The sequence below is a fragment of the Daucus carota genome, chromosome 3, assembly GCF_001625215.2.
Source record: "Daucus carota subsp. sativus chromosome 3, DH1 v3.0, whole genome shotgun sequence".
Lineage (NCBI taxonomy): Eukaryota > Viridiplantae > Streptophyta > Magnoliopsida > Apiales > Apiaceae > Daucus > Daucus carota.
The window spans coordinates 55380184-55391309 of record NC_030383.2 but is presented as its reverse complement, the minus strand read 5'-3'; the positions used below and the strand labels follow the sequence as shown (position 1 = coordinate 55391309).

The window sequence follows — 11126 nt, the reverse complement described above, 5'->3', positions numbered from 1 at the left end:
TCTCCAAAAGAAACTGTAAAAAATCTGGTGGGGGGCAAAAGGAGTATATATTTGTCTAATTACTTAAAATTATGGCAAAAAAAATATCATTCTGTTATCAGATTGACAATTGATAATCTCATTTATTCATATTGCTATTTGCTACATATAATATTTTAACAAAGATACAATTGAATGATAAAATGGAGACCTTGACGATTGTTGAATTCATTGTGGTATATATGTAAATGAAGTCATAGTGTTGTAGAAAAAAATATATTTTATATTTAAAAATAAAATTTATTCGATTGGTTACCGATTCTAAGAATGGATAACACGTAATACCCCTCCTTAATATGTTTATAGGAAAAATAAAAAATATTTAGTTAATTATTCATTCTTGGAATGAGTAATATGTGATATTCAATTTGAGAATTCATAACAGATTTTTCAAAAAATTTTAAAAAATTATTTGTTTAATAATCTATTATGAAAATGCTTAATATGAATATTCCTATCCATAATGTATATTTATATTACTAGTTTTTGCGATTTTATGACAAAGTGATATTTACATAAACCAAAACTAAAAAAACAATAAAACGTGTTACTACTTTCATCTTATTTAATTGTATACATTTCAAAAATAACAAAATTTACAATATAAAAATTTAAATACACCCTTATTTTTTCTACTACACTCCATCACCCCTCACTATTGATCTTAGAGCATCTCCAACCATTGAGAGCCCTTGACTAAAAGATGAATTGACATATCTAAAATAAAAAAATTTAGCCAACAGCGCGAAAAACTCAACTCCAACCATGCTCAGCTGTTGTCTATAAATTTAGCCAACCTCCTATGGATGGCTTAGAGCATCTCCAAGGGCAAAATGTATAATGGTTGGCTATATTGATTGGCTATATGGATTATGTAAATTTTTTGCTAAGGGGACATGTATATGCTCCAACGGGATTATCTATAATTTTGTTTGTGTAAAATTATACCTAAGGGCTTACTTGGTTCGACAAATATAGCCAACCAAACATGGTTGGCTATATTTTTTTGCCAAGGGGTGGACTGTGGAGGGTTGGAGTGGTACAATTTTTACATAATCTCTATAAGTGCCATCTAGATGCCACCTAGATGCCACATATACAATTTTTGCTAAGGGTTTTTGGGGTTGGAGATGCTCTAAATTTGTCGAACCTCTACAGGTCTGTAAGAAATCTGTAGGAAGATTGCACATCAGTTATTACCATATTGAACTGATATATTCTATTTTACCAATCTAAAATATTAATAACATACTCTTTTTAAATTATAGCCAACTAATATAGCCAATAGTATTGAAGCAAAATGTAAGGTTCAACAAATTTTACATAATTTCTTACAGATTCAATTTAACCAATGATTATAAGCAACGCCGTTGGAGATGTTCTTATAACTTATCAGTATTACAATCATTTTATACATTAAATATAATCTCATCACTTTACTATTTTCCTTAAAGATTACATGGATTGAAGGAGTAATTTTTGCTTTTATCCATGTTTTTACCATATCTGAACAGTAGAAACATCAAACGCGTTTTCTCTGATGACTCGTCTTCTCCTCATTATAGTCTAATCAATTTCAAAAACACGCCACCATTATATACTATTATTCTGTATCTATAATGTATCTATAATCCCATCTCTCACTTTCATCACGTAATGCAACCCCATTATATATGTCTTCTCGCTTCTTCCGGCTCTTTGTTTGATGCTTTCTTCATTCATTCGCCACTTGTTTTCTTCTTCTTTTTTAAACCACTGAGTCAACTCGTTCTTTCTAATCTCTCTTTTGTGCCATTTTGATCGTTGATTTCAGCTTGTTAGTGGAAAATAAATCGTGGGTTTGTTTTAGTTGGTGCAATGATTGAGTTTTGGAGATTTAATCAGCATGGCTTGGCCATTTTTATGCTGATGATTTGCTTGCTTGGTCAAAAGATTCAATTTTGTTTGACCCTCAATCAACAAGGTAATTTTTAGCTATATATGTAAAATTAATTTGTTTTTAGTGATTATTTGGTGATATGTAGTAAAAGAATTGAAATTTGAACTGGGTTTTTAATGTTTTTGTATGATGTTATTATATGTTTTTAAAAATAACTTTTGGCAAGATGTGAATAGGGAATTTGTTGAAAATTAAATGAAAATTTGAGATGGGGTTTTAGTGTTATTTGTGTAATTAATGTTAAGTGTGTGTGTACTTTCTGTTCTTTAATTTTAATTTGTGGAACTGAAATGTCTATTATTGTACATTTTCTTGTGTATAAGCATGTTTTAGTCGGTTGACCAATTGAGTTCGGGATCGTGTGTGCGAGTTTTGCTGTTCGATAAAATTGAATTTATATGATGTGTATAGAAATAAAATTAATATGTTAAGAAATTTCATTTTCAGGGGATTTACTATTGAATATTTGGAGACATAAAACCCTGATTGTGTGGTGCAGGTGTGCCTTTGTTGAAGGAGGGAGTTGTTGATCCGGGTTCATGGAATGGAGCGGAATCCTTGAATAAAAATGTTGTGATATCGTAAGTAACTTTTTTTAAGAGATCATTTTAATTTACTTGATGCCTTGATGAAGGGTGGGAGATGTAGAATAATTGTTGATTAGTTCCTAACTAGTATCGAACTTGTAATTAACTGCAACTGCTTGGTTTTTGGGATTTGATGAGAAGATAGTACTCTTGTTGCAGATTCAAAATTTGTGTCAATATGTAAATGATATTTCGATATAGTTTGTTTTTGTCAAAATATGATATTGGTTGATGAAGTTGTATATGCTCAATTTCTTCGATTGATTGTGGTCTTGTTTTTAATTTAAGCATATGTGTGGACACTTTTTGAATAATTTTGTTATATTATTGAATAATATTGGGCACATTTAATACAATACATGATGCTTCAATGTGAATGTTGTGATCTAGTTTGTAAACAAAAATAATTGTGTCCTGCTGCTGAATAACAAATAGATCTTTTTATTGCTACTGTTGTACAAACGTTCAATTAGTTTATCCTTAAATGTTGTAAAATGGACATTGTGGTTATTAGTACGTTCAAGATGAACATGAAATTTCTTATATTTGGTATCTTGGTAACTAATTTTTGGTTTTCATGACGAAATAGTGATCTTATACGTCATTCGCTTTCTGTAAATCGCTTTACTATTTTTTGGGCTAATACTACCCTGACGAAGTAAACTGAATATTACAAATGCAAAAATTATTTGCCAGTTACCATTCTCCAGGCATATTTTTGCTGAATTTAAATGGGCATTACTACATCTTTCACTATCAGAATTCAGATAACAGTGCCTGTATGTCTTATTCTGAGCTAGTGATAAGTTATGGACCTTCCTAACAGAGAACTTCTAGGCAATCCTGCATTAAGTCATGACACATTATTGAATCAACTTAACTAAAGCTGCTTAATCTATTTCTTTTTTTCCCTGCTAAACTGCTTAATCTTTTTCTGGAACAGAGCCGTTGCTGGAAACGTATTTCATCGGAGACTACTAGATATAGATGTTGTTGATGCACCCCGTCGATATAGCTTGCGGAGACAAATAGCTTCATTGTTTCCACCAAAAACAATAAAGGCATTGCCATCATCAGCACAACCACCGTCTCCGTCTCCGTCTCCGTCTCCATCACCAGTACCATCTCCAGTACCGTCGCCTTCACCCTCAGCTGCACAAATTCCAGAAGTTACCGTACCTAGTGGCCCTCCTTCTCGACCTTCTTCTCCATTTCCTGAGAATTCCCCGGGTTCAGACGATGAGCAATCAAGCAGAGGTTCTGGCTCTAAACATCATCTAGCCATAACGCTGTCTGCAGCTCTGGGTGGTAGTGCATTATTATTACTTCTTGCTAGTGGCATATACTTCTGTCGAAGTAATAAAGTATCTGCTGTACGACCTTGGGCCACAGGATTAAGTGGGCAGCTGCAGAAAGCGTTTGTAACCGGTAAGTACTTATACTTTAAACTATTTGTATGGTTTGTTTTATCTATTGATCTTTTAAAGGCTATCCTATTCTGTGGTTGCAAAAGATAGTCTCTGTATTGTGTATGGTTCTCGCAGTTCTGTTAGAACTTAAAACTGACATGCATCTCATAATATTATAGTTATAAATGCAAGTAATTGTGTGTTTGTGTGCTGCATTTTTACATTACTATCTACCTCACAGGTGTGCCAAGCCTCAAACGCACAGAACTTGAGGCAGCTTGTGAAGATTTCAGCAATGTTCTTAGCACATCAGCAACGGGAACAGTCTATAAAGGAACTTTGTCTACTGGCGTTGAAATAGCGGTGACATCTCTTGCAGTAGAATCTGCCAAGGAGTGGCCAGAGAATCTGGAATCCCAGTTCAGGAAGAAGGTGTGTAAATTGATTTTATTGAAATGTTTAATTTAATTATGTAATCAATTCTTATGTTTTGGTGTGGTGTGATTACAGATTTATCAGCTGTCAAGAGTAAATCACAAGAATTTTGTGAACCTTATTGGGTATTGTGAGGAAGACAAGCCCTTCACTAGAATGGTGGTTTTCGAGTATGCACCTAATGGAACACTATTTGAGCATCTACACAGTAAGTATAACTGCTGCCTTGGTCTCTTTTTGTTTCATAAGTTTAAATGTTTAGGTCCCTCTTTTAGCATGTTGAAATTAGCATAGTTCACTATAATCAAGCCTATGATTATGCAAAATAGATTGTGAATGTGATAGTTTAAGCAAAGAGATGTTCACAGGCACACAGATATGTTATAATATATATGCATCTGCAAGGGAATACTTGAACAACAAACTAATCGGAGTGGTAGACTTGACTTGACTCCTAAATGTAGCATTAAATAGTAGTATAATTATTGGAAGTCTTGACACATTAAATATTTTTATGGATATTCACAACATCTACTATCAATATGAGTGTTACCTGGTGTAAGGTTTCTCTTATTAGACCTGGTTACACATTGGACATGGTCATATAAGATGAATGCATTTTTCTTCGACTGTATAGATTATTAATATGATGATGAAATTCGTTAGATACATGTGTATATATATGTTCTGTTTTTACATTTCCATTTTAATAGAAGGATCCTTGACCGGCATCATGTCCTCATTGATGTTTGAAAACATCAAAGAAAGTGTGCCAGGATTGTTGCATCTTCGGTTTATTATCAAGCTATTTTATATCTTTTTTTTATATATAAAATTTCATTACATCTTTTATCTTTAATTTGAAGAAAAAAAGAGTAAATTTTTATATACTGAATCGAGAACTTATGTGGATTCTGCAGTAAGAGAATCAGAACACTTAGATTGGGGAATGAGAATGAGGATAATCATGGGTATAGCATATTGCCTCGAGCATCTGCACCAACTGAAGCCACCCATACCCCACAAGAGCCTCAACTCTTCAGCTGTTAGCCTAACTGAAGATTATGCAGCCAAGCTTTCAGATTTTGGCTTGTGGAATGAAATTGCTTCAAAAGATATGCAAGCAAGTCCAGAGTCTAACGTATACAGTTTTGGTGTATTATTGTTTGAATTGGTAACGGGTAGGCTCCCTTACATGGTAGACAGTTTTGCACTCGAGGACTGGGCATCGGATTATTTAAGAGGTGATCAACCCCTTGGAGAAATGGTAGATCAAATTTTGACTTCTTTTGATGAGGAACAGCTCGAACAAATCGGCGAAGTTATAAAATCTTGCTGCCATTACAACCCAAAACAAAGGCCAGCAATGAAAAATGTTACTGCTAGGCTTAAAGAGATAACAAGAATAAGAGCCGAGGAAGCTGTCCCGCGACTTTCACCTCTATGGTGGGCAGAGCTTGAAATCATATCCTCCGAGGGCTTGTAGTTTAAGTTTGCAATTATAACCCCTCTTTTGTGATTTACCTAGTTTGCCTATCTTCGCGAGAGAACCAATTCTGGGGAAATTGAAGAAAGTTGTACATTGTTTAAATTGGAGAATTTTGTGTGGCCAAAATACATAATACTTGCTGTCAAAAGTTGGCTGTGAAGACAGGCCAAGAAAAAAAAAAAATACTCATTTATATTTATTTACTGTTCCATAAACTCAGGAACAATTATTACTGTGTTCCTATTGTTTTCCTGTGCTTCTAATTACCTGCTTCATTTTGTATCATTTTTTTTATTGATTAATACACTTGATTCTTTATAGCCTTGCTCGTGCACCATGGATTAGATTTGAATGCAAACGTTATATACAACAATTTGAATTCAATATACATACTTTAGTTTCCTTTATAAATTTTATTCCCATATTAATGAGTACCTAAAAGGGAGTTTATAGATTTTTCATTTGTCCTTGAGAGACCAAAAACAAAGTAAAGAGATGAAGGATATATAAGATTGATGGAACACTTGCACTTAAAATTCAGAGGAACCCTTGAAACATATGCACCGAGTACAAAGCTCCCGGGTCTTGGTCAAAATTGATTTATGAGACCCTCGTTCGTATATATTTCACATGTTCTACGAATTTATATAAATAATTTTGAAATTTCGGCTCTAGGTGGGAGACTTGTTCGTCCACATCGAGGACCTGTATAGCTGCATACGCAGTATTGAGTTGGCGGTGGTATCTAAAATGTACTGCTGGACCTGATACGCGTAGACAATCTTTTTCGCACTTGATTGACGTGCGAAAACAAAAGTCCCTTAATTTTTGATAAGCTGGAGAGCGAATCGACAGCTATCCGCGCGACTGGGTGAACCGCACTGTGTGTATTTTGGCACGAAAGAATCAGGTGTTTATAGTTAATGTTCTCTAATAACACGTCTATATAACCAAGCAGCCTGTTTCAAGATTGCTATGGCTTCAGTCAACCAGTTTGCAATATCTTCAATCCTTGATCAACTAGCATAAACTAATACTCCCTCCATCCCATTTTAAGTGTCCACTTTGCAAATTTCACACATCTTAAGAAACAATTAATGTAATGTTTTTATCATTATCTTCACACACCTAAAAATTGCATGGGTTAAAGAGTATGACACATATTTTGGGAAATTTTTTTTTGGCAAAATGGACACTTAAAATGGGATGGAGGGAGTACTTATTAAACTAACAGGGAAAAAACAGGTAACGGGTCCTAAAACACCGGACAGTGTCTGCAAAAAATGACATTATATAAAATATGCTGAATTCGTGAGACATTAATTTTATGATAAAAATTGTATTAAATATTTATATTTTGAAAAAGGTGTCTGCACATAGCCACACACTAATTAGAACCGGTAGTTTTACTTAAATGAAAGATTTTGATTGGTGGAGATAATTTTGGATGCAGGGACTATCATTATTATTAATATATAGGATGAGAGCCAATATAAATCCAACGCCTAATTAAAAAGTGATTATTAAAAAATCTATTTTAAAATGATATGTTATTGTTATTTGAAGTTATTACAAGTAGAATATATCATTTTAATATGATAATAGATGATGTAGAATACTCGTCTATGATGAGGTTGACTATATTAATTTTAGATAACGATAATCAATGATCGGAGCGGACAAATTTTAACAATCATTTATAATATGATTTATTAAATTTTAGCTAAATATTTTAAAGGATCGGCCATGGCGTTACAGGCCATATGATTAATTTTTTTCCAACATGAAACTCACAAAAGCCCTTTAGCATTTTAAAGTAATTAATTAACTAAAGTTCTTCACATAGATCTTACATGCTTTCATTTGATTTCGGATCTACGTAAATATGATTCCCAGTTTTTTTTTCAGTATGTTTTTAACAAAAACACGAGTCACATTTATGCATAAATATCTGATTTTAAAATGTAATATCAACTTCGTGCATCCCTCTATACGAGATTTGACAAACGAAACAAAATCTTCACAATATCACATTGCTAAATGCATGTATATAATTAATCTTAGTCTCATACACGTCTATTTGTAATTGTTGCATAACATATTTCACATGCATGCATACCACAATATACAAATACTACCAATCCAATGATTGTTAACCTATATATATTACTCCTTTCCAACTATCCTTTTCATAATCCAAATCATTTTATCACTTCTCAGCTTTTACATCATAAGACCCAAAAACTTGCAGACTAAACATGGCAATCAACTTCAAACTCTCATTCATCCTCTCACTAGTTCTTCTGGTCTCTGCATTGGCCTTCTCAACTGCGGCCGAAGCCGAGGGCTCAAAGGCCCCGAAGAAAAATATCAACGTGGTGGTAGAAGGCATGGTATATTGTCAGAGTTGCAAGCAAATAGGGTCATGGAAGGTGTCGCATAACAACCCTATATACGACGCTTCTGTCAGCGTCTTCTGCAGAGGCGACGATAATGGAGGCGTCAATTATTACAAAACGTTCAATACAAATACGGAGGGGTATTTTTATGCTGAATTGAAAGGATTCAAGATTAGTGAGGACAGTCTAGACGTGCCGATTAATTCGTGTTATGTCAGAGTTGTTTCGTCGCCTAATGTCTATTGCAACTATCCGACAAATGTGGATTATGGATTTAGTGGTCTGGGAAGCCCTCTAAAGTACGAAAACAAGACCATTTCCTACAAAGATCGCTACAAGGCTGTGGTTTATGCTGCTGGTCCTTTGGCTTTTCGTCCCGTGGATTGTTCTCCTTTCGCCAAAAAACCCTAAAATTTTATGTTGATGGTGTTCTAATATGATTAATCGGCTAATATGCGGCTGATCTTGTTTGTTTTTCTTGTTCTCAATTGCAGTGTAAAATGTAATTTATTAATTTATCTATATTTGTTTATTTTCAACTGTGAAAAACGGAGTTATCAAATACATTGCAGGTTAGTCGATACCAAAATTAAGGACGGTCTTCCTATCAATCATTGTTGTATGATGAGTTGAACTTTGAGCTTTTACTATATTTTTAAAAGCATATTTTTTTTTCCACGAAAGGATAGATTATATTACTGAATCAAATCCTTACATAATACAAGATTAAAATCTGGGTGGACATCCCCCACCTCCCATCTACGATCAGCTACTAAACAGCTATACCTAGCTAAATAGTGAGCTACTCTGTTTGCGGATCGTCTAACAAACCTTAACTTAACATTTTGATTCTGTAAACCTGAAAGAAGAGTTCTGCAGTCTACTATCACCTTACCAAGATATGAGAAGCTGGAAAACGAGCTACGGATTAACTGCACTACTTGCAAGCAGTCAGACTCCAGCACCACATTCACAAGATTTTTGTTTTTAAGCCAACTAAGAGCCTCTCTTATACTAACAGCCTCCGCAAATTCTGGGCTAACTCTCCCATATCTGCACTTAGAACCTGCTTCAACTAGGCTGCCACAATGATCCCTAATAACGAAAGCATAACTGTATCTGTTGGGTTCTTCGAATAAGGTTGCATCGGTGTTAATCTTAACGCTATTGTGCTCTGGTTTATGCCACTGTCCACACCGTCTTCTGGGTTCATAAAGGCCAAAAAACAATCAAATTTTTTGTCTTGAACAGATCTCCACTGGTTAAGAATTGAGAACGCCGAAGTAACAAGTTCCGAAGAATCAATACTCTTCTGCTTCCATACAGCATCATTACGATTTTTCCATAGCAACCAGCAAATTACAACATGAACGAGAATTTCTGTCTGGTTATGTTTCTCGAATACACGGCTAAGCCATTCTGCAAATGAGCTAGACCCTTCTTGAATCACAAAGGAAGAGCTTAGTTGGTGACAATGATCAGCAAAGGAACAATTAACAAGAATATGTTCTATAGATTCATTATCAACCTGGCAAATAGGACAAAGAGAGTTGATGTCAACACCACGAGTTCGAAGAAGATCCTTAGTAGGCAGACATCTAGAGACCGCGCGCCATAGGAAATTTTTGATTTTGGATGGTAGTTTTAACTGCCATAACTTTCTCCAGAACCCAGAATTATCAAGTGTGCTGTGATTTTCTTTATTTTCCTGAAGAAGAATGTAAGCAGTCTTGACCGAGTAATGTCCCAATTTCTCATAACACCAGTACCAGGTATCCTTCTCATTACCTCCTAGCTCGATAGACAAGATTAATTCTGCATCTCTACCTTCAAATATGTCATATATAATGTCTGAATCCCATCTTTGCTCTCCTGTATGCACTAGAGAGGCTACTTTTTAATACTTGCTTGGCTTCAAGTCAATTTTAATTTTTTCCATGTATTTTGAGATGCAAAGAAAACATATTGGATATGTTATTTTTAATCATTTTCAGAAAAAAAATATAAATGCTCAACTTTTATTAACTCTTTTTTAAAAAAAAAAATCACACTATCGATTATTTAAGAAAATTAAGTCAAAAATAATAATAACATATCTAATTAAGATTTTCTAAATAAAGGCATTGAAGTTTCTAGACAGGTGATATCTAGTTTTTAAAACATCAAACTAACATAGTAGAGTATAGATGTGCAAAACTAATTTGCTTCCTTGAAATGCTTTAGATAAATTCCCAAATCAACTTCAAAAACTTCATCCTATTTGAGATTTTCTAAATAAAAGCACGGAAGTCTCAAGACATGTGATATATCTATGTTTCTTATATCCCAAACATCAAACTAACACATATATGTAGTAGAGCATAGATGTACAAAATGAGTTTGCTTCCTTAAAATATTTTAGATAAACTCCTAAATCAACTTTAAAAACTTAAGTACAAAATTTAATAATAATAACAATATTTTGCACTAAATATTCACAAAAAATAATGAAGAGGAAAAATATTAATACCGCAGCCAGGAGTCAAACCTGGATTACATCAAGTTGTTTGAATATGTTTAACCAGCCCTACTGCGGATTTTATATGGGGTTATATATCAAATTGACCACCTATTACGTTAAAATGTCTCAATTTACCCATTCATCTCATCGGGGACTCGTTTAAGCCACTATAAACCAAATATATATCATTTTACTCACATCCCTATTTATACCTATTTATTTAATCATTTATAAAAAATCAACCGTTTATTTTTTTACTACAAAACCAACTTGAGTATCTTCATAATTGTCTCTATTATTTATCAAAATAATTTAGAAATTTCTAAGGC

The 11126-nt window shown here is 33.7% G+C and overlaps 2 protein-coding genes across 2 annotated transcripts; both read left to right on the top strand.

Moving 5' to 3' along the window:
* Positions 1-1554: 1554 nt before the first annotated feature.
* Positions 1555-6218, top strand: LOC108215167 (probable inactive receptor-like protein kinase At3g56050). Its single transcript, XM_017387545.2, has 6 exons — positions 1555-2002; positions 2478-2559; positions 3509-3993; positions 4216-4406; positions 4485-4617; positions 5330-6218. The coding sequence occupies exons 1-6, from the start codon at positions 1897-1899 to the stop codon at positions 5893-5895; spliced, it is 1563 nt and encodes a 520-aa protein (XP_017243034.1). The 5' UTR covers positions 1555-1896; the 3' UTR covers positions 5896-6218.
* A 1938-nt stretch (positions 6219-8156) lies between these two features.
* Positions 8157-8708, top strand: LOC108212712 (non-classical arabinogalactan protein 30). Its single transcript, XM_017384429.1, has one exon. It carries the CDS (start codon positions 8157-8159, stop codon positions 8706-8708), a length of 552 nt encoding a protein of 183 aa, XP_017239918.1.
* Positions 8709-11126: the final 2418 nt, after the last annotated feature.

Excerpts from the sequence above, each read along its gene's own strand:
- LOC108215167 (XM_017387545.2), top strand. The coding sequence starts at position 1,897 with ATGATTGAGTTTTGGAGATTTAATCAGCATGGCTTGGCCATTTTTATG. Across the intron at positions 3,994-4,215 it reads GCAGAAAGCGTTTGTAACCG|GTGTGCCAAGCCTCAAACGC; the intron begins GTAAGTACTTAT and ends TCTACCTCACAG. Across the intron at positions 4,407-4,484 it reads AATCCCAGTTCAGGAAGAAG|ATTTATCAGCTGTCAAGAGT; the intron begins GTGTGTAAATTG and ends GTGTGATTACAG.
- LOC108212712 (XM_017384429.1), top strand. The coding sequence starts at position 8,157 with ATGGCAATCAACTTCAAACTCTCATTCATCCTCTCACTAGTTCTTCTG.